Here is a 24,539-nt window from a genome sequence, read left to right on the forward strand (position 1 = left end):
GTACTTGCGTCTCGTGTGCAAGTACCATTGAAGGCACTATGTTTGAACATAATAACACCAAATGGAGCCACAAAGAATTCACTAATTGCAAAAGTAAAAATATCGTCTATGTAACAATTTGTCCATGTGACAAAATTTACATTGGAAAAACAAATCAGCAAATCACACAAAGACTGGCACAACACCGGTCCAGGATAAAACAGAAAGTATTGACTGCACCCATGGTGCAACACTTCCTTGACCAGAATCACACTGAAAGAGACCTAAGATGGTCTGTTCTCTCCGGAATAAAAACTCCATCAAGGGGAGGGAATGTGGAAACTCTTTTACTCAGGAGAGAATCATATCCAATTATGAAGTTTAGCTGCTTGACCACGGGACTCAATTAACAGTTTTAAGCCTGAATATATGACTGCGTCCTCTGTATAAGATTTAACAACAATAAAGAGTCAGGACTACATCTCCCAGAATCAATAAATCACGTGACATGTGCATAATTTAAACAGTCATGTGACCAGCACCACCAAACAAACTGCTCAAACACGGAAGCAGGCAGGAGAATCTCTGAAATCACGAACAAAATTTCTCAGGTAAGAAACTAAACGAGGGGATTAAATAAGCTATTCAGTAGAATATAACACTAAAACCAATCCTTCTCGTCTTTGCAGTCACCACAACAAAACCCTAGTTGAGAAAAATAGAGACGCCACCGAAATCGCAAAAGCAGCGGCCAGCCTGCGGGCTGAAACCCCAAGTAAGTAACTATCAGGGAACAGAGTAAATAAGCCCCGTAACGGTTTAAACGTTCAAATTACAGAACCCTTCACACTTTTTCATTAACACAGACCCTGCCGCCGCCGCTTAGGCAACATTTCACTAACGAATAAAGAAAAACAGATTCCGAACCACGGCGTTCACGAACGAAGAAAATAGGTAAATGTAAGCCCTGACGTTGTTACATTCAGCAGAATGATAATGACACTATGCATGATGTAAAAATAGAGAATACAGACACATGATGTGCTCTTTACCTCCGCAGAACGACCTGACAGCCAGATGTCTTGATAAAGACTGACCCCACTCCCTTTCGTGGAAAGGTAACACCGAGCGTAATTGATTAAAGGCACTCACCTAGCACAAGAGAGAGGTCCTAGACTTAAACGTGTCCCCCTATTGTCTTCACATAGGTACCCAACGCGTCGGCTTTCCTTTGTTCACTTTAATAAATTAACTTTAATTGCACAAAGGGCCTTGAATACTACGTTGCACGTTATAGTCAACAAAATATTTTTTGTAAATTTTGCCCTTGCGTTACCAGACCTTAAACACACAAAGGTTATATGATGAAGGTCTGGTGTTGAAATCTGTTAGTAGGGTACAGGTTATACGTCCTTTCATGTAAAATATATTGTCAAAATTGTATAGTAGAAATGTTTATGTATATTTGTAACATAAGTGTTTTTGGTGTTGAATGTAAAATTGGTATATAACAAATACCTGTCTGTGTATGACAAAGCAAGTCCTCAGACTACTGTAATAATCCACTCAAGTGAAGCAACTTGCACTTCGAAAAAAAGAAAAAAACAACTAGAACACCCATTGATTAAATACAGTAGGGCGTAAAAAAATCTGCTCATAATAAAATAAGTGGCAGAACTAAAAAACGAACGGATCCGTGTTCTTGGCGGTGCTGCAGGTGTGCCGGCAGCGGTGACAAGTGAAGTGTCCATGGGTGTCGGCTGGTGATGCTAGCTTGCAGTTGTTATTGCAGCCTGGGTTGAGTGCGTGGAGTGCTGCTGGTTCGTAGCGTTGGCGGGGCGGAGGTCCAGGGTTCCTGGTGCTGGTCGCGGACGGGCGCAGACGTGCTTGCCTTTGACGCGCCTTCTGTGCACCAGCGGCGCGCCCGCGACCGGGCAGCGGCCGCGTAGTGGCCGCCATTAAGTAGGGGTCGGGGAGGGCTGGACAGCTGGGAGGCGGGAGGGGAGCTGGATTGGGCCGGTCGCGCTGGGGGGGAGGGGCCGCGGGGGCAGCAGCGGCGGGGAAAGGTAAAGGGAGGAAAGAAGGGATAAAGAAAAAAGGGAAAATAAGCAGAAATAAGGCACAAAAGAGCAGAGATGCAGAAAAGAGCAGAAAGGTGAAAGATAGAAAGGGTAGAAAAACGAGTGAAAACGAGTGAAGGAGCAGAGGGAGAGAAAGGGAAAAAGGGCAGAAATAAGGCACATGGAGCAGAGATGCAGAAAGGTGAAAGATAGAAAGGGTAGAAAAACGAGTGAAGGAGCAGAGTGAGAGAAAGGAGACAGAGGTCCACTGGACCACCAGGGATGAGGCGCAGGGAAACCTGCGGGTGGAGGAGGGCCTCGATCACCAACACTCAAGAATGCAGGGGCACTTCACTTAATGGTGGAGCTGCGAGGGTGTGAGAGCAATTTCACTGACAATGAGTCAGTGGTCTTGCTCGCCTGTCCTCGCAGTGGCCGCCATTAAGTAGGGGTCGGGGAGGGCTGGACAGCTGGGAGGCGGGAGCGGGGAGGGGAGCTGGATTGGGCCGGTCGCGCTGGGGGGGAGGGGCCGCGGGCGCAGCAACGGCGGGGAAAGGTAAAGGGAGGAAAGAAGGGATAAAGAAAAAAGGGAAAATAAGCAGAAATAAGGCACAAAAGAGCAGAGATGCAGAAAAGAGCAGAAAGGTGAAAGATAGAAAGGGTAGAAAAACGAGTGAAAACGAGTGAAGGAGCAGAGGGAGAGAAAGGGAAAATGGGCAGAAATAAGGCACAAAAGAGCAGAGGTGCAGAAAGGTGAAAGATAGAAAGGGTAGAAAAACGAGTGAAAACAAGTGAAGGAGCAGAGGGAGAGAAAGGGAAAATGGGCAGAAATAAGGCACAAAAGAGCAGAGATGCAGAAAGGTGAAAGATAGAAAGGGTAGAAAAACGAGTGAAGGAGCAGAGTGAGAGAAAGGAGACAGAGGCCCACTGATCCTAGCCACCTTTCAAGGCGGGTGGCTAGGATCAGAGGAGGGTAACATGGCGGCTGGAAGCTAAACAGCCGCGGATGAGCTCCCCCTGATGCGTGCTACCAGACCTCTCATGGGACCCGGCAAGTGTCTCAGGAGCTGAAAGATGGTTTTCTAAGATATAAGGACCCCCACCCCTAACCTTTTTTTTCTCCTTTTAGACCTTTTTCTATTTTTTCATTTATTATCGACTCTTCCCTTTCTCCCTGCGGTTTTCTGCTTGGGATCGTCAAAAGGGAGATACTTACTTTTTTTTGTTCTTCTCTACCGTGTGGTGCTCTGCGTGCCAGCCCTCGGAGTTGCAAATACTGTTTGACTCGTGGGCGGTGTGCCGCCATTGGAGCTCTCGCCGCTGCAGGCTGTTGGTGCAGCGCGGGACTGGAGGCGGCGGTTCCTCTGCTTGCAGCTTCAGGTCCTGCATGGTAATGTCAGCACCTGTGAGTATGCCGGGGCTGCGGGCAGCGAGTGGACAAGACTGAGAGCGGCTGGGAGCTGGGGTGAGGTAGGAGACCGTCTTTCCCATAATGCGGATAAGAACCGAAGTGTGACTCAAGAGCCTCATTGGAGCGGGAGAGGGCTGGGTCTGCCGGAGCCTGTGGGGGTTATTCTGGAGGTGTATAGCAAGGTCCATGCTGCTCAGGCGAATCGGAGGAAGACTGCTTGGTCTATTTGACGGGTGGGCTCCCAAAGCTGTATGGAAAATAAGGAGAGCAGTCCCCCGTGCAGCGCCCCCAGCAGTATTCAACAAAGTTTCAAACCAACTGTGTGTCGGTATACTCTCCGCAATAGGACTGCGAAATTCGACACAGGCACCGATTCCATTACATGTACCCACGTATCACCTCCAGTTGCAGAGGTAAGAGCCATTGCTAGGCAGGGCAAGGGGAAAGCCACCACGGAGAATACTTCTCTGGGGAGTGGATAAGGGAAGGGAAGGGCTAAGAAAGTCCTATCCTCCAAAGTTAAAGTAACTCCCTCTTTGAAGACTTTCTACAAAGTCTTATCTACCCCCTTAAATGAGGGAATAAACAAAAAAACTAGAATTGCATCTCCGAGTGCATCTCTGAGTGCACATACAGTCCATCTGCAGATTCCTCCACCATATCAAGAAGACAACTCGCCCCCGCTGCCGCCTCCATCTGGGGTAACGAATGCAACAAGTGCACCGGTTGAGCGGCCGGTAGTCATTCATCCCTCCATTGATATATCTAATAGGTACTTGGGCTTAGAAAATCAAGGGACCAAAACAATAGGCTTGAACCTTCTCAAGCACTGGAGACGGCTGATGCGGCGGTGGTATCGCTTTCACTCCCTAATCCTTCTGGCCCTCCCGATCTACCAGATCAACCTAAAAATGATTCTTCCAATACAGTGGGGGCTGGATCACTAGTGGATATCTTGATGGCTTTAAGGGATTATATAGGGAGAAGATTTACTACCTCTGAATCCAACCAAGCTGCAATTCAATCCTCATGCGAGGCATTAGCTCAAAGAGTTGAAAAAGTGTCACAAAGAACTGATGTTCTGTAACTTGAAATCCCAAAAATAAAGGCAGCCTTGCACTGTTCTTAGGTGGAAATGGACAAATTGGCCCATCAAAATAGGGAGCTTAAAGACGACATAGAGCGTCTTGAGAACCATGCCCGAAAAAACAACTTAAAAATGCTAAATGTCCCTGAAGATTTGGAGGGGAAAGATATAAAATTGTGTGATTTCTCTTTTAAAGGACACAATTCTTAAGGACTCTCCGGAACTCGGTCTAGCCCAGGATATTCAGCGAGTCCATCGGGATCCACATAAGAGGAATCCTGCAAAATCTAAGCAAAGGAACATTTTAGTAAATTTTCATACATACTCCCTAAAGGAAAAAATCTTATCCTTGGCTCCGAGAGCAGGCTTGGTTAAATGCAACTCCTTTTCTAGTCCATTCTCCTTTTCCATCAGGTCTGACATATCTCACATCACTGCAACGAAGCAGTGGGAGTTGGGCAAAAGAATGACAGTTTTTAATTCACTGGGGGCTAAGGTACAACTAAGATTCCCGGCATCCCTTCAAATTATGTGGAACAACCACATGTATAATATGGGACAGATCGAGGAGGTACACCCTCATTGATCAAATCAGGAGCGGGGTGAGTTATAGATCTGGGGGATGGGTACTATCTTAATCTAGTAAACACTATAATGGTCACCTCGCTGGGTTTTCTAGAGTGGATTGGTTTATGATGTATAATTGTATTTTATTTCTTTTTTATAGCATCAAGGGGACCCCGCCCATAGGGCTCATGCCCGGAGGATCAGGGGGGGTTTCCCAGGGTAGTAAGGGGTATTCACAGGGGCAGGGATGGGTTGTGGGTGGGAGGGGGAGCTCGGTGGGGGTGCATTGGGTGAAAATCTATAAAATATCCTTAATCTCAGATTTGCTTTAGAAAGTAAGCCATCCTTAGATCATTTGAATGTTGTCTTCTTAATGGGCAGACTCCTACGGCCTCAATGAGTAGTAAAATTAAATTCATCTCATGGAATACCAACGGGCTCAGATGTCCATGTAGGCAAAGATTGGTTTTGAAGTATCTTGAACAATCTTCTGTCCAGATTTACCTCCTTCAAGAGACGCATCTGAGCCATTTGGAGTGCAGGACCATCTTTGAAAAATATCGTTGGATTGAGCTTTTTAGCTCCTCTGGACAGGTTGCACATAATAGGGGGGTGGCAATTTTATTCAGGTCAGGGGCAAAAGGTAATATCAAATCAGTCTCCTCGGATCAGTATGGGAGATAGATTACAGCACAGATTGAAATAGGTGGGACTGAATTGACGATAGTGTCATTTTACGGCCCAAATGTCGACGATCCAGCATTTATCTGCAGTACACAGGCTAAATTAACAGAAATCACTACCCCAATAATTATCGGAGGAGATTTCAATGTCCTACTCAATCCCCTACGGGACAGATCTAATCACAGCTATCATGTGGGTGCCCCACGTATACGCCGAGCAATGATCAATATGATACATGATCTTGGGCTGGCTGATGTTTGGAGGGCCAAGAAGGGAGACAAAACGGGTTTTACCTTTTTTAGTAAAAAATATGGTCACTCTTCGCGGATTGACTATATCCTAACTGATAGGCTGGGTTTGGAGAATGTTTGTGATATCTCTATTCTACCTAGTATTCTTTCTGACCACGCCCCTATCTTTCTTACCTATGTAGGAGGTAGACAAAGTCTTAGATCCAGGTGAACTCTGAAAAGGGCAATGCTTTCTGATGCGGACATAATAAGTACACTTAAAGCTTCCACTATAGATTATTTTGCCCTCAATATAGGTTCGACCTCCCTACTTTGTCTGGGATGCTTTTAAAGCAAATTTAAGTGGGCAGCTTCATAGTATGATCTGCTCAAAAAACAGGGAAGAGTCTCTAGAATTTCATAAGTTAGAAAAAGAGATAGGGAAGTTGGAAGATGAGAGGCTGAGTAGTCCTCAGTAATCCACCGAAAAATTGGCACAAGTCAATAATGATCTTGATCGCCTCCGTCAGGAATATAGGGGAAAATTGGAGTTACAAGTAAAAGCCCAGTGGTCTGCTCATAACATGCAGCACTACGAATATGGTGAAAAGGCGGGGGCTCTTCTGGATTGGAAGGCACGGGCAGATCGAGCCAAGAACAATATAAACGAATTAACCATTGATGAGAGTGGAGCAACTTCATGTAAACAGGAAGATATGCAAAGATGTCTCCTCTCTTTGTTCTCGGACCTTTATAGGAAAGAGATTACCCCCAGCCCAGAGAACATCCAAATCTGGCTGAGACTTATAATTACCAGTTTTAACTGAGGGTAGTCGAGTCTCTTTAGATGCCCCCATTACCGAGAGTGAAATAAAAATGTATATTACTGAGATCAAGAACAACAAGGCCGCTGGGACTGATAAAGTCCCAAATTCCTGGAAGGAGGCTACGATCGTCCTTATTTTAAAGCCAGGAAAATATCCTCTTAAAGCCAATTCATACAGGCCAATCTCCCTGCTTAATGCGGATTACAAGATCTTCATGAGCATTCTGGCAGGGAGATTGGTCAAGTTAGTCCCGCAGCTGATAAACATGGACCAAAAGGGCTTTATTCCTGGGAGTTATATTCAGGAACAGACCCTACAGTTGATCGGTAGTATGGATCTGGTTGTGGCGTGGTTGGTGCCTTTGGCGGTGGCAGCATTTGACGCGGCTAAGCCTTTCGACCGTGTCTGTTGGGGCTTCCTGAGGGAAATCTTAAAGACATTGGCATTTAGTCCAATTTTTATACAGACACTGATTAACTGTTATCAGGGCGCCTCAGCAGTGATTCTGCTAAATGGCATCTTAACATCAAGTTTCAATATTGCGAGGGGAATGAGGCGGGGCGGTCCCATCTGGCCCTTACTTTTTGATCTATATATAGAGCCTCTTGCCCAAGCAACAAGATTGGATGAATCAATTGCTCCTTTTAGTGTCCATCTTTATAGCAGCAAGTTAGCCCTCTATGCGGACGACTTGCTGCTCTATACTGACAATCCAGTCGATGTGCTTCCAAGAGTGGAAGCCCTTTTGGAAAAATTTGCCTCATACTCAGGATACTTCGCAAAATCCTCCAAGACAGAGGTAATGTGTTGGAATGTAGACAATTGTAAAGCAGCTTTAAAAGTATGGTATAAGGTCAGGAAAAAATGGGGGATTGGCTATTACTCCGATTTTGCTCCCATCTGGGATTCTCCTGGGTTTATCTGTCTGTCTAGACGATAGCCTTGCACTGCCTATCAAGAAAGCTGGTATCCTGATCTGGTCCGATCTTATATCCCCAGATGGAATTCATCCCTGGGAGGCATTAGGTCAAAAATAGGAAAAAAATTCTCGAGATTTAAATACTTACAACTGGCCTCTTGGTGTACAGCAGAGAAAGACTCCATCGGCGGAAATTGAGCTTCGGTGTCAGAACACAAATCTCAAAAGAAGGTTGGGGTTTGGTATAAGAAGCTGCAGGATGCCGACGATACAGATCTTTCCCCACAGTATGTAGCTTGGAATATATCAGCCCTGGATGCAACTGCTGTAGATTTGTATGAACCCTCTCTCCAGATAATATATAAGTTGGTTAAACCAGCCTCATTAAAAAAGAACCACTTCTACGTAATTAACAGGTTGTATTTTACCCCCATGACAATAGCTAAATTTGCTCCCCTCTCCCCTTCAAAATGACCAAGATGTGATTTTTCCCCGGCTGATAACCTATATATATTTTTTGAATGTGGTATTTTAAAGGGGTTTTGGCAGAATGTGGAATGTGCTCCTGGTGCTTTTTTTAAAGTCAAGTTCTATTTAAATCTATATATTGTGAAATTTGGCATCGATAACAACTTGATGACTTTAATGTCAGTAACTCAAAAAGGCTTGCTTCTGTATTTGATTCTTATTGCTCGGAGGGAGATTTGTAAGTTATGGAAGGATTCCCTGCCCCTTCTGTATGAGAACTAGCTGAGGGCCTCACTGGGTATGGCTTGCTTGGACTTGGGACATTCGAATGATAATGGGTGTAACATCTGATCACAGCTCTTAGTATGGGGCAAAGAAATGAGACTGATATAATGTTCCTAAGTCCAATGATTACACCAAGTTTCATACGAAGAAGCTGGCCTGGTTAGGTCTACAGCCAATGCAATAGCAGAAGCGATAGAAGGATGGTTTCTTGCTTATATTTGCAGACACTATATGGTGAGATGAGGAATAAAAAAAAAGGAACCTTTCAAGGCCTATCGGCATCCAAGATACCTGAAGGAATCTCCCTTGAAGTGAAGGCGTCACTTCCCTGCATCTGTAGGCACCGCAACTAAGCTGACCGGTCTGCTGATCCTGTGCTCCAACGGACTACGAAAGGCTCAGCAACACAGGAGGTGGTTCTTCACATCCTTTGAGGCCTGCCCTGTCCTTTCACCAAGTTTGAGGCCAGTATCCCTCGTCAGAGCCGCAGGAACCGAACCCCTGTGCACTGCGTAGACTTGCAGTTACAAAGGCTTGTTGGCTTCCTTCCCCCAAGACCATCGGTCTCCAAGTAACCCCAACCTCAAGCATCTCCAGTTACCAAGATCTTCACCCTTACAGCATCTCTTGCTTCGTGGTCTTGCATCGTTGGTGAGCTGTTCGAGGTCCTCTCGCGACTCCAGTGCCTCACCTGTGGGTCCTTTGAGGGTCATTTTCGTATTCGTTGGGCTCCCCTGATTGCTCGGGCCTGCCCTGACCCTGCTTGTGGTGAGTTTCCTTCCCCTTGCTGGCCCCGACATTGCACCATGTTCTACTTCAACGTTGGTTGCAGTTGCCAAGGCTTGTTGGTGCTCCCGCCGGACACTGACCCCTCACCCTTCAACTCTCAACATCCGACGTGGGACAGCTCATGAATGGCTCCTAGTCTTCCATAGCATTGCCTGGTCCTCACAGCTGCAGTTCCAAGGTCACCGTCAACTCTCCTTCAGCACCTGACATTGGTGGGCATTCGTCTTCCATGCCTCCTGGTCACTTCCAAGTGGCATAGACTCTGTACCCTCTGCTTTCAGGTACTTCTCGACTTGAATCCACCTTTGGGTTCCACTGGACACTTTCTCCTATCCAGCAGCGGCATCTTCCTGAATTCCTGCATTGGGTTCGACTGCAGTTGCCGACGCCACTTCACACCTATGCACCCGGCTCCCCTGGTCATGTTTCCACTCTGCACAGAGCCTTTGTGTGGGTCCTAGTTACTTACCTTGGGTGGTTCCTTGAGTCCCGACACTTCTATGTCTGCTGGGAATAGTGTTGACTCAAGTCATTGTTCGCATTCCACTATTTTAGCATATGGTTTGGCCCCCAAGGTGACCACTCTGTATTACGTGCTATTTACCAGTTTCTATTGCAAAGTATTGTGTGCACTGTATGTATCTCTAGCTAGGAGATATCTGTATGGGTTAGTGAGTGTTGTATAATAAATACATACTGGTATAAATACACTGTGTGGTTCTTTTTCACTTAATCTATATCAATAAGATTATGTTCTGGTAAAACAAGCTGTTTTGCACTCCTTCTGGACTAAGCCTGAAGGCTGCTCTCCACAGCTACCACTTGGACACTAAGGTTGTCTAAGACCACTTAAATCACCACAAGGGTTGTCTGGATTGGTGCAGGATGCCCACTTACATAAGTGTGCACCATATACCAAGCCAGCTTCTCACAGGAATGGATCTGAAAGAAACAAGCTTCTGTGAAGACGGGCGGGCACAAGTGAATCTCCAGCAGTACATACTATGAATAGACCCTTACAGGGTAAGTAGCATTTTCTGTTGCTAATATGTATGGCTGTTGATACATATGCTTCTTATAGTCCACAAATTAGAGTCCTCTGGAAGAGGTGGCTAGCATGTGGATGATGCAGAAGACTTTAACAAGATCCTTAACGCGGTCTGGCACGCAATGGCCTGCTGACTAGCCAAGATCTAGTTAGGCCTTACAAATATCCGCTATTGTGACGTTTCCTAGAAAGGTCATGGGTTCCCCTTTCTTGTCAGTGGACTGCTCTCTGGGTTGAACAAATAGAACTCCTTTTGCTTTATGGTTGAAGAACAAGTTACTTACCTTCGGTAACGTCTTATCTGTTAGAGACAGGATCTAGCCGCAGATTCCTTAACTTAGAATCCTCCCCAGGCGCCAGCCTGGATCCGGAGAGTTTTGTACAGCAGTACCTCGACATGACGGTGGAGGGCGTCGAGCGTCTCCGTAGTGATGTCGTCCTACGGCTGTGACATCGGCATCTTCCATATAAGTCCTCCACTGACGCGCTGACGTCAGTTTCTTCTGTGAATATTTTTCAAGCAAACACAGAGCCACTTACAGAAACTGCATATGGAAACTGTGTGCCAAAAAAAGAGACATCTTTGTGTCAAACAATTAAGAAGTCCTAAAGAAGAGCACCAGTATGCCAAGAAAGGAATCTTGTATGCAACAGTACTAGCAGTTCGCAGAGCGGGCGAGGATAGGTGGGTCGTTAAGGAATATGGGACTAGATCCGGTCTTTACCATATAAAGCATTACCGAAGGTAAGTAATTTATTCATCTGAGACATCTAGCCACAGATTGTTGCCTCGTATACTCTAAAACCCCTCTCAACGTATTCCCCCACGGCAGCCTCCAACACGTTGCAGGCAGAGAGAAGCAGTTCCACAGGACCAACATACACAGAACCCATATGGGCAACAATACTAAGCACTATGCAATACTCAGCCTCGGCGCTTCGATACCAATCGCACAAACTGGACCTACAGCTCATGGTCCTCCAAGCGTTAGCAGATTCTACTTCAGGGTAGATAGGAACCTAGCAGATCTCAACAGTCTCATAAAGCGAGGGCAAGAAGAGCCTCAAGTAACTCAAACTTCACTACCAGAATGCACCTGCACTCCAATAATTGACACGTTACCATCAATGCTAGGTAACCTAATATCAGACATAAAAACAAACGTCACATCGCACACTTACCCGAGTGAGGGACTACCTAGGACAGAAACAACAACACCCGACATCAACATATGGGGCTGACCCCAATCAACCCACACCACTCCCTCAGTGGCAGCGAAGTAACAGCAACGATTCAAGAGAGTGTAGCAAAAATAACCACTCACCACCGAAAGCACACCGCAAACAAAAAAGGAAGTGAAGAAACAGGAAGTTAGCCACCCTGGGTCCGTGCGCCAAAAACCAGCCCCAGGTAATCCCTGATGAATTAGAGGACATCAGGCGTGCCCCTACTCCCACTTCGGTTGATAGGTCAGAATACTCCACCGTAAGATCTAACACAACCCGGCATCAACCGCGGGGCCATCCTCAAGATCACCAACACAAAGCACCCCAACAGATGATAATAAACAGGACATCATTCAAATAACAAAGGAGCTAGCCACACCGACGCAAAAACCCAGCAAGATCACCAGAGTAGAACAAATCCCAAGGCTGAATCTGCAAGACGACCAACCGAACAACTATAGGGAGTCATCACAACAGTCAACGAGGGAGAATGAGCACAGAACCAACGCGCCAGACAAAATTCGGTATCAGTTGATCCCCTGCAAACTTTCTACACTAACATCAACCAAGGAGCCGGCAAGAGCAACTGTGCTCAACTAAGGCCCCCACCTCACGAGGAAATCGCTACCCAGGAAATTGAGCCACGAAACGCAGAGGGAATGTACACCATCATATTTATTCCCGAGTACGAATCTCGGGGAAGAGTGGACATACTAAACAGAGGGAACGTACTGCGGCTCCTACACACCATCACAAGCCTAGAAAACATAAGCTCTGCAGATTTGCTTTCCATAGAATTTCAACTAACCAACAATCTGCAATGCCCAGAGGCGACTAAAACAAGACTGAACACTAGTGAGACAGCTAACAAAATCATGAAAGAAAACAGGTTCCAACAGTGGGGGATAAAGCTCAAAGCTTAATCAAAACCACCCTACCTAACACCCTTCTTAAAAGCCCATACTAACAGACCACCCAAAATCACCACCTCAGTATTAAAAGGAGCAAGGAGTAGCACCCCTGGCATGCACACAATGCGCACAAAGGTCTCCAATCTGTACATAAGCGCCAGGCAACTAGGCATAACTCCATTACCTACAACTCAGAATTGGACGCAAATACAGCAAACAATAACAACAGAGCAACCAAACAGACAAGGGATGCGCAGCCCCCCAACAGCCCCAGTAGAGCGAGACAAAACCAGCATGTGCATTTGAAACATCAATGGCCTAGCCAGTAAAATTGATGACCTTGAGGTATTAAATTATTTAAAAACATTCTGCAAAACCCGATGCCAAAGGCGGTAAACCAGAGGGGCTATGCACCTGCATCAAAACGGATTTAGAATCTGACAACTGGACTGGAGCAGAGGGAGAACCCACCAGCATGGACACAGTCACGGTCTTGTGCTCCTCCTTGGGGCATGAAGGTGCTCCAGGGGAAAGTAAAGACCCGAAGGAACTATGGAGAGAGTAGTAATATTCTCTCATTTGTGTCCTGGGTAAGGCTGGAAGGTACGGGGTAGACTCATGCACGTAGTCTTCAGTCTAAGATGGGGAGCAAGCCTTTGGTAGACAAGGCAACTTCAAACGCCTGCTTAGCTTACCTGTGGACATCGATGGAGAGTGACGCCCATGGGAACGGCAGGTCCTTGAGCACGAAGAAGACCGAGGAAGATGGGTTGTCTTGGAAAAAGCCACAACCGTACTGCTAGAAACTGCATCTGACGTTCCGTCAGCACCTTTCGGTCTAAGCCGTTGACATGAGTCACACACCTTGGACTCATGGTACCCACCTAACCACCACATACAAATAGAGTGAGGGTCCGTGGCTGACATTTGTCATCCATAGGACCCGCAAGGCTTAAGCCCTAAGCAATATGAAAGCCACCCTGCTCCATTCAATAAAATCATCATGGTTGACTGAAAAATGGTCTTAAGGAAACGCTGATCGGATCTGCATTGTAAGAGCGGAAAAGACGAAACTGGCGTTAACACATCAGGGGAGGGCTTGGTCTCCAGCAACATCACATCCGAAGGATGACGTTGCTACGGAGTATGGCAGAAAGGGTACTCTGTTGCTATTGTATAGGAGTTCCCTTTCCACAGCACTCCAAATCTGGCCCTTGATCACTCCAAATCTGGCCCTTGATCCTGTGAATGCAGTACATAGGAACTCTTTTGAGGTCCAATGTGTCTGCAAAGTAGCTGTCCGCCCCCTTAGGATGCTCCACCATGAGATGAATACTATGGGCATGCAGACAAATGGGCTAACAGAGACAGCTGAGGTGAAAGTGTGCTGCCCTGCTTTTGTGGGTAGTATACAGGGATCATGTTGTGTGTCTTGATGAGGACTACGTTGCCGCAAGTGACTTGTGAAAAGGCTTTAAGAGCTGAGTGAATAGTTAGCAGCTCCCAGTAGTTGATGTGGTGACCCAGTTTTCGAGAGGGCCAGATTCCATGATTAATCATATTGTTGAGATGCTTGCCCCACCGCAGAAGAGGTGTGCCTGTGGTGATGGGTACCTGTAGTACCAGGTCTGCAAAAGGCACGCCTCGCACAAAATGGTTGCTGTTCCACCACTGTACAGGGTGCTATGCCTTGGCCCGTACTAACACTGAGAGGCACTTTTTGAGGTGGCACACGATTCTTGTGTGTGGAACAATGGCGATACATGAGGCCATCATCCGTAGGTGTATGATAGCCCCAGTGAGCTGACGATTGGGCTGAAAAAGAGGGAGCAGCTGCTGAAAAGCTGTAATGCTCTGCTGGTTAGCCTACGTTTTCTACATGACTGCATTCAATAGCTGACCATAGGAAGGGTTGGACTTGTAGAAGGCAATCGTCGAAGTAGGGAAAGAGGTCAATGCCCTCCATCCACAAATGTGTAGCAACCACAGCTAGGCATTTCATAAACAGCCATGGAATCATCGTGGCCCCGAAAGAAAGTAGCTTGAATTGATAGTGTTGTTCATGTGCCACAAAGTGAGGGTACCTTTGATAAGCAGTGTGGATGGGTATGTGGATATAAATAGGAGTCCTTGAGATCAAGCGCCTTAATGAAAAAAAGTTACTTACCTTTGTGCAGGCCACACCATGACTCTCCTCACTGACGCCATTTTGCTCTGCAAGGGACGTGTGTGGTCGCATATAACTGCCACTCCGGTGCACTGATGTCAGTTGTTTTTTAAGGCTTGTCCAAGTCTTTTGACACAGAGCCCATTAGCAAATCGGCTTGGCCAGTGTGCTGATCTCTAGGATAGCAATCTTTTTAGATGGGAAAAGAGGCCATTCCATACGGGGAGGTCAGACAGTTGGTAAGCAATCTGCAATTAGACAGAGTATTCACCTCAGAGAAAAGTTCTGAACATAAATAACTTGCCCTTCTGATCAGCGTTTATTTGTAAAATAATAAGTGCCAGGGCCCTGAACAGGAGGCCACTGCAGCTTGCACCACCCATTGCCCTGTTACAGCTGCCAATGACGGTACCAAAACAACTATTAACCATATCTCTTGTCTGCAAGTTTGACACTTCAGTTTATTCTAGTTCCCCAAAGCTAAATGAATGGCTGCGCGGGCAGGTATTACTAACATTTTATGTATATTGTATTTATGAACAACTGTTGTTTTGCTCATCTCTAAATTTGATGAGAAGCACCACCATGTGGCAGACTGTCATAAGTGTGGTGTTGCCAATTAAGTGCTGGTGCCCGGCATCGGAAACCAATTAAGTGCTGGTGTTGAGCACCGGAAACCACTGGCTCAAATTAACCACTGCTTCTGATGGTTAATTCTAACTGCAGATTCCTCAGTTTGTGACTGGATACCAAAGCAGTACCTCCCAAGGTGTAGAATCTTTAGAATGGCTCAAGCCAAAAAGTCCTGTAGGTTCAAACAGACAAAACGGCCATCCAGCCTTAGAAGACCACAAAGAGTTGATTATTCACCTGAAGGTCTTTGGTAAAATCAATGTAGAAACTGATGGCTCTCTTGGGATCCAAACAATGCAGTCTCTATTCCTCTTTCAAGGGGTGCAGCTGGGCAACGAAAGTCTGCAAATTGATAGCCTGCTTGCCTGACCTGCATTACTACAGTCTGCAGAAATCCCAAATCGAGTCAAATAGGGCAATGGCAAACAAAACAAATTAGGCAGGTTCGCCTGTAGTGGGTCAATCTGACGGGTGCCACACCAAGCAGCAAACTTTTGCCAGCACCTGGTGTAGACTTAATTTACAGTTGGATGGCTGGCTGCCAGAATCATATCAACAATTTCGGGTGGAATGTCAAAACAAACTAGCAGCTACAGCTCAATCTCCATGCATGCAGGTGCAGAGTTCGGAGGCTGTGGAGCTGGACCCTGCCCTGTTGCTGCAAAAGTAGACCTTCCTAGCGGCATATTGATCGGAGGACAGATGCTCATGTGCAAGAGTTCTGGATACCACACACTCCTGGCTCAAATCAGAGCCTCTAGGTAACTCTGAGGCAACAGTTGTACTGGATCACTACTGGATCCCACTTCTTGGACGTTATTTCCTCCCAGCCAGAGAGGAAATTGTGTGTCCTCCTTCAAACAGGTGTGATTGGGGAAGAGGTGAGGCAAGTCACTATTTGTAGGAGGTAGTTCCTTTGCTGAGCCACCTTTGCACTTATCCTCTTATCCCTTTAGGAGCCTCTATTTGCCACACTCTGAGCTTGCTGGTGGAAGTACTGCTAATGCACCTGGTATGAGTGCGGTTCCTCTGGAGATGTTGTCTTTGCTCCCATTCTGGTGTGCAGTTTGCGAAAGGAGCCCCTGTACAGAACGGTCTAGTGTGCCACCATGGAATTTGCTGTCTAAAAGGTGCTCCACGTTGAACAGAAGGTTTAGGAAACGAGGCTGGACTTCAGACTGGAACCCGGAGATATGGAGCAGGCATGGCATCCAAGAATAATGGTGGCATTACTTGCTTTAGAGGTTGTTTGTGGCATCCAACACACAGCTTATGTTGGTATTAGAGATGGATTTGCCCTCCATGTTTCCTTTACGGCTTTCCTTTACGGCTCCTAAAGATGTTTAAAGAGTTCTGCATCTCCTCCCACTGTGCCCTGGTGAATCGTGGCAGGCGGTCACAGAATTGGCTATATAGAAATAGGTTGCTGCTCTAACTGCCACACTGTTGCCCAATGCATCAATCTTTTTGCTCTGCCTGTTTGGAGGTGGAGAAAGGTTGGTGACATGGGCAGAGGTGTGCTTGAGGGCGATGTGGACCACCAGAGCGTAGGGTGGAGCCCGGGTCCAGAAGTATGCTGGGTCAGTAGGAGAGTTTTTAACTTCTTTTCGACCCTTGAGGTCACTACCCTTGTCTTGACAGGCTGCTTAAAGTTATCGGGATTAGATTTCTAATGCCCTTAATCATGGGCGGTATGATTGGATTTGGAGAGTTCCCATGCAGTCTTACTTTGTGCAGTCCTCAGAATCACCTTATGATAGGCTATGGTGTAATCAAAGGGTGAGGCCCTAACTGGGAATATGAAAGAGGGGCTGGCTGAGGCAATGGGGGTTGTGTGCAGGGGCATGGTTGAGGTGGGAGGGGAAGGGGTAGTGGTGTTGGTAGAGGTGGGTGCTTCAGCAGGGGGAGTGGTTGGTGGTTCTTTTCTTGACTTTCTTAGGTGCCAGCTCTTGGGAGGGAGACTTGGAAGAAGGTTCCTTGTTCGAAGGTCTGTCCCCTCTTTCTCGGAAAAGGTCCTGGAGCTGGTGGCAGAGGCAGTTTCCCCATGATTTGCCGGTAACCGGTGGATAAATAGGCCTGGTATTCAGTTCTTGTTGAAACATCTCAGGGATTGAAACTCAACATTGTTGCAGTGGCAGGTGGCAATGAAAGCTTTCAGGTGTGTTTGTCTTGGCTTCAGCATTGAGCAGGGCTTCAGCATTGAGCAGGGTTTCTGCATTGAGGTAGGTTTCACTGTTGATGTGGTCTTTTGCTCCAGCACAGATGGAGCCTTCCGCGCTTGCTTTGGATTGTACTGATGGTACTTGTGGCGTTGGAGCAGCTGGGAGTCGACGGCTGATAATGTTGCCACCCTTGGGTGAAGGCCTACTCACCTCTGAAGCTTTTACCTGCTACCAAACAGAGCCCAGGGGTGGTGAGGAACTAAACTAGCCTTTTCCCATCGTCCATGCTCAGGGCTCAATGCCAAACTCCCTCAGCCATGCAGCATTCTCTGGCAAAGGACTGGAGACGGGTCTTGGGCCCCATGGGACACATGGCCCTTGATACCCTGGGGCATCAACAATGGTCTTCAGTGCTTCTGAAGGTTTTTATGTGTCAGTTTGAAGAAAGGCGACATGATTAAAAACTAACTGAGCAGGGCCGACAAAATTGTGTTCAGGACACGACAAACTCAGAGCCTGCTTAAAGCTGATGGCCAGATAAAATAATCCAATATGGAACCAGTGCCCTGCGCAATATGTAACAAGAGGAGTCATACCGCATCTTGTGGCTCGACAGACTTCTTCGCAGAAAAGCAACTTGCAAACGTCAGAGCCCAACACTACATGGCAGGAGTATGCTTAGCACATGCATCTACAACAACACATGCTACAAACATGTATTTTTAAACCCCATGCCAATCATAACTTCTAAGAGATGTCTTCTCCATGTGAGGAGTAAGCCCCATTGTGGTTGAAGTCTCCTCTGGAACAGAAGAAAAAATACCTAGAAATAGCTCCCTTTGGACTAGAGGCCTAAGCTGTGTCTAGAAAGTCTACCAGCGAGGTGAAAAACTTGAAAATCTACTGTTCTGCGATAACTACAGTACATAGAGCAAACCCTGTCCTGGGAATCCCTTAGACTGGACAAGCAGCAGAAAGTCTGTGCAGTGGCGCCTGTAGGGGAGTGAGAGTGATTGGTGCAGCCCCCTGATTGGCTAAAGTTTGGGTGACTTTCAACAAGGTGAACACACTACTAAACAAACACCGCTCTGGGGCCTAAAGCAATATTAGTAATGTTTATTATTAATTTATTCTACTGGGGATTCCCAGAATGACAACACAAAATAGCTCAAGCATATTAATCTGTGAAAGATCTTATAATGGGCACTCTGTGTCTACATTCTGCTCTTTTGGATTAGAAGGATGAATGGCTCATCTCCATGAACCTGGATAAGAATCGAGATACTAATCCATTCCGAAATGAGCAAAAGCAAAAGAGGCAGAAGTGTTTAGCTCATACACAGGAATATTACTTTTTATGCGGGAAACCAGATTATAGAGACATTATTCAGAAAATATTTATTGGATGTCTGTTTTTGATGACTTTTAAAAATGTAGCCAAATTGGAAGGTATAATAACTACCCGTTCAGACAAGACCAAATGATATGGGGCCTTAACAATTCTAAACAGAGATGGTGAAGAAGGTGGCAAGAGAGCTAAAGATATTGTATCACTTGTAGTCTCATAAAATGTTAAATACCACCGGGCTAGGAACCTGCACATTGGTCAGAAAAACTTGAATGTCAAAACCAAAATTGGAGGGAGGAGACTCCTCAAAGGATATTCAAGTGCGTTTCAAACATGATAAACTGAGGTCATCAAGAGAGAACAATAATTGAAGAGAAATTATGTGAATTTGGCATCATTACTTTTTATGAACAGGAAAATAGACTGTTTCTGCTAACTTGCCTTTAGAGAAATAAGTACTGCCTCTGGGAAAAGTGTACTGGAGGATGAGAATAATCTATGGTACAAGCGCAAATTAACAAGTACTGGCCAAGAGAATGGAGTACAGACTACCATATGAAAGCATCAAGGTCACAACTTGTATTGATTTCAAGTTATTTTATTGTCACTCGTATAGATTTTCTTTGCATCAAAAGTATTATCGGCTTATGTGAGGAGTCCTTTATTCCACCCTCAAACTTGCTTTAGGGAAAAATGGGTAGTAAAGTATATCTTAATTACAAAAGTCCCAGGTTAAACAGTGTTCAAGTTCCTAAACGAGACTCTAGAGGAAGTCAAGTCAAACCTCTAAGATTAGATCTGACCCAATGCCTATCAACCACTTGGAGAATTTTTTTTTCTGGAAGCTCGATAAATCCTATGTGCCCTATGATCTACCCAGTGACGTTACACTGGTCTAATAGCAATCTTTGTACAACCTTTCAAATTGTATATGACTTGAGAAGGTCCTTAGGTACCACATGATTCTAAATAATGCTACCGTCTGCTTTGACCCCCTGAAAGGTACTAACAGACGTGTGATGAGAGGTTCATTTTCCTGAATAGTCAGTAGACAACTCCAGAAAGGGGAGGCAACCGATCTACATGCACCAAATCTCTTACCAATGTACAACAACACCTTAGCCCTGGGTCTACTTGGGGACCTGGCTTGATGGTTATCAACTAAGAATTTCAATCTACAATGCACAACAGCTTAGCTAATGACAGTTCCAGAGAAATAAAATGTAGAATTTGCATAAGTCAGCCTCTGGAACCTGCTTGCCACATCCAATGCAACGCACATGAAGACAGAAGTAGCAAAAAGAGAAACGTTATTTGAAAAACTAAAAATGCCTGTCACTGCTAAGCGAGACAGCAAAAAAATAGATTATACAGTACAATGCAATGCATATGTAAAGCACAGAGTTACCTCCAAAGAGGCATCCTGCCGCTGGCGGAAAGAACACCTACTAGAAACCTAACTATTGCGATCCTAATGACGTCTAGGCAGAAATGAAAGAGTAAGGTTTAAGGCTCTTTCTGAAAGCAGCTTAAATCGGGCTACTTCTAGGAAAAGCATTCCACAACTTCGAGGCTAGGAAAAAAATTATCTCCTCCTCTGGCCTTGTGAATGCGTGGGAGGTGGAATAGTTTGTTTATTACACTTTTCAAAAAGGGTAGAAGCAACCACTGCATCCTACCTGATAAAACTGAGAAATAAAATTAACCAGACGGGGCAGCTGGAGATGCACGGGTAAGGGATACAGCTCACATATACACATGGAGGGCATCAATATCCTTTAGCGTGACAACGTTCTTTCTTCAGAAGAGTTTTCCATTCCTACCTGTCTGCACAAGTAATTTCCAATCAAATGGAAGGAGCTGATGGGATGCATGGGTTAGGAACAGAAAAAGGTAGTGAGCAACATAGAGGACTTATTTAAAAAACAAATCTTTAATAAGCAATTTTGTACTACAACACCATAGCAGGACTATCCAAAACAACAAAAATAAGAAAGCATTACTGTGTTGTCAGATGACAGCAAGATAGAAGGGGCAGACCTGAAAAAGGACAAAGAGTCGTAGAGGAGATAAGCAATTGATGAATTTTGTTGAGGCATACAGGCAATGGTTAGAGGAAGAACATTTTAAGATAACAAATGAAAAGTTAAAATAGAGTCATGAAAAGCCAGGAAACAGGAGTACAGAATGTAAAGGAAAGCTTACCCAAAGGAATGATGAGAAATCTCATGTAAGTGAGCCAGTCTGAAGTGCGACTCGCCAGTTGCTTCACAAAGAATCTTAAGATGGCACCAAGATAGTTCTGCCCTCCAAGTGCAACCACCTTCACAGGTCGTGGCACGGTGGAATTACAATTGCAGCTAAAAAAATATAAGAATTATTTTATGATGAGTTGACGTAAAGGGATGTTTTTACGGTCTAAATGAACACAATAATGGGGCGACCATTCAACTACAATGTAAACCAGGAAAAATAAAAGGGACAAAAAATGTGCTTTATTTCAGAAATGTTGATAGCTTGAGAAAGTAGAAATACCCCACCAGTACATTTAAACAAAAAGACTAACCAGCTCATACTGGTGTAATTTCTAATGTATTGTAAAGAGATTTCTTTCCGATAATACGATAAAATGCATTCATAATTTAAAAAAATCGTAACCATATAAAAGTTCTCAATTTTATGCGTGTTTACAATTTGAATTTTTTATTGTATTGATATGGTTGTTAAATGAAGACGGGGGGTGGAGTTCAAATAACAAGAATGGAAAACAAGCATTTGTAATGCAAAAGGTGTTGTATTTGTGGCAGTTAGAGCAGTTGGCATTGTAAATGACAATGTTTTTTACCAATGTGTCTTGGTTTGTAGTGGAATAGATTCATGTGGTGTGGAATAAGTTGCACTGGAAATGTTAGTTGTGGAATTGTGTGGCATGGAGTTGATTTGTGTAGTGGAACTATGTGGCATAGTGTGCAGTGGAATTAAGTGTATAGTAATTATGTGGTAGTGTGTGCTGGAATGATGTGGAGTGGGATTGTGCGTCATGGAGTGTAATTATGTGGAATTATATTTTGTGCTGTAGAGTGGTATGTAATGGCTAAAGCTGCAGGCGTGGGGAGTCTGAAGTGGCAGGCATGAGGTTCTGCTTCTGCTGGTAAAACATGAGGCATCTCCCTCTGTACATGGCACAAATAAATAGACTGGAGAAAATTAGGTAATGTTAAGCGCAAGGATATGGTTTAACAGAATGAGATGGGATTTATGAAATGCGGTATGGGCAATTTGAAGGAATGCAATAATATAGATTATAGCACACAGGCATGCACCCTAGAGTGAGAACTATGCCGAGAGAGGAGGCTTGCAGAGGGAGGAGGGGAAGGACATGGTCAGCTGAAGGAAAGAAAGGAGAGAGAACAATAGAAAGTTTATTGATGTACTCATTATGCACAGTCTCTGCCTCGATGATGATACCACATCTGTCAGGCTATTTAATCCTATAGTATTTGTCCCATGCTGATGCCCCTCCTCTACCCCATTAAGCAGCACAGATATAATGACGAAGAAAGAATGCACCCATACCACTGTATCCATTGGGGGATTTGAACCTACCACCACTTTGTTGCACGATCCTCTGCAACAAGAACCCTGTGACGGGCTACACTGTATCTGTTCTGGCATGAGCAGCAACAAAGCTCAGAGGGTGGTCTCGTGCAAGTCATCAGTCACTGAGCTTTATTTGTAAGTGATGCCTGGTTCATAGGCAACAGTGCCTTACAGACCAGCAGGTGTGGCATGGTAGCTTCCAGGGTTTTATCTTGCAGCCTACTACTCCCTGCAAGCCTGCCATGTAGGCCTGTAGCCTACATGGCAAATGCCAGAGTGACTAACATGTTGGGTTCACTTTCCCCTCTACTACAACGTGCACCCTTTTAATCTGCAGGGATTGCAGGAAGAAGTGCCCATGCGTGAAAGTGAAATACTTTACAGAACAGTATTCCACCTTTTTCACTCTACAAGATGGACGAACTAAAAAATCGTGGAGGTTAAAATGTAGTTGGTCTTTTACCAAAACTAGGATTCAATTGTTTGATTCTCAATAATCACTCACCTTTAGGTTAACTGTTAACAATAGATCCTGGTCAAAAATACTTCAGTAACATCCAAGCCTTTAGAGTGCGTATCTTAGAAGGGACTGTAAGTCAGATCATGTCAGTGAACAAGCAGTCAGCACTCCTGATAAAGCAGTGCACCAGCGCATGCCAGGAAATTCAGTCAATGGTATGATCAACTCACTGAGAGGTTTGTTTGGACTAGTCAAACGGATGAAGAACTGGAGGAGGGATTGAGGAAGACGGGGAGGAGATGTAAGCAGAGAAAAGACAGAAGAGAAAGGGGACAGGAGAAGTGGAGGAAGAAAGTGATAAGGGGGCAAAAACTAGAGAGAATCAGAAGAGGAGGCTATGGGAGAGACGTTAAGAGCAAATGATGGAAGAGGGAAACACAGGTAGGAGTAGGAAGATACGTGCTGAATTTGAGCCGATGGCTGCTGGTAATGCCACCACACTCCTTTTAATGAATCCGACATTTAGAGAGAGCAAGAGACGAACAAGCATGAGGGACACCTAGCATCGCCAGGCAGCTGTTTCTGTCCACTAGCGACCCCATCATTTTAAGTGCTGCAGAGCAGTGGAAGCGGTGGTTGGTCAGCTGCTGCGGGGTAGGAGGGGAGGTGGGCAGCTCTGAGCCCGGCTCAGCAGCAGATCACCGTGGTCCCTGTCGCTTTAGAGGTGATCCCGGGAAAGGCTGAACCTGGCCGATGACGGGTGTGGGAGAAGCATAGAATAGGCAGGCTGCTTTTGGTGGTGGGAGAGAGGGCCACCCATGGGGAGATGCAGCGTTGAAGCTGCAAGTAAAAGATAATGCGCGGCGCCTGTGAAATGGATGCTACTGAGAGTAAAGTTGAGAGTTATTTAAAAAATGGAGGTAGGCGAGACACGCTGTGCAGAACAAGAGAAAGGTGCGGCCGCCATACTTCAAGATAAAGTGCGACTGAAGTATGCAGCGTCTCGCCCTGTATCTTCCTCTCTCTCTCTCTTTCTCTCACATGCTGCTGGAGTGTTCATGTGCTTGCAGGAGCAGTGCCACCTTTATTTAAAGTTAGGCATTTCGGCGTTCTGGAAACAGGTAGAACCAAAACCAGTGCTGAGCTAATAAAAATGCTTCTTCCATGTGTTCGTCTTGGCAGGCATCGGGAGCCCTGGCTCGGAAGCATGTGATGTTTATAAAAACAACATGGCTGCTGTTTTTCTAAACTGAAAGTGGGCACCGTACTGAAACGCCCGTGAACCTAAAACCTATGTGCGTGGTGGCCCTTGAAGGGGGAGCCATGGTAATAAATAAGTAGTCCCCAAAGGAACACAAACACCTAGAGTGTAAGAAAACTGCATCTGACCAGTGCTCCGGCCCTAAAAATGGAAGTGATTTTTCAGGAGCACCAACCAATAAGAAGCCAGTAAATAAGAGCGAAATAGGAGTGAACCAATGGCAAGCAGCAGGTGGGATTACACTCTGTCTAGTGATCCCAGCAGGACTTGCAGACAGTGTGTGTGCGCTGCCTGGGCTCAACCGAAAAAACAGAGGGACTCTGTACAAAGAACTACGGTTTGGGGAGGGAGGGAGGGAGGGAGCTCATATGCTTTGGAGCCATAAGCACTTGCGGGATTCAGTTGAAGGGTGCTTA

General features: G+C 45.5%; 1 protein-coding gene across 2 annotated transcripts in view; it reads right to left on the minus strand.

Annotated features, from left to right (window-relative positions):
* Positions 1-24,539, minus strand: part of PACS1 (phosphofurin acidic cluster sorting protein 1) — a 1,445,983-nt gene that overhangs the window by 309,657 nt on the left and 1,111,787 nt on the right. For both annotated transcript variants that reach the window (XM_078660756.1, XM_078660757.1), the window contains one exon: positions 21,008-21,162. In XM_078660756.1, coding sequence (XP_078516882.1) covers positions 21,008-21,162 — 155 coding nt within the window. The remainder of the gene's footprint in view (positions 1-21,007; positions 21,163-24,539) is intronic.

The sequence above is a fragment of the Lissotriton helveticus genome, chromosome 9, assembly GCF_964261635.1.
Source record: "Lissotriton helveticus chromosome 9, aLisHel1.1, whole genome shotgun sequence".
Taxonomy (NCBI): domain Eukaryota; kingdom Metazoa; phylum Chordata; class Amphibia; order Caudata; family Salamandridae; genus Lissotriton; species Lissotriton helveticus.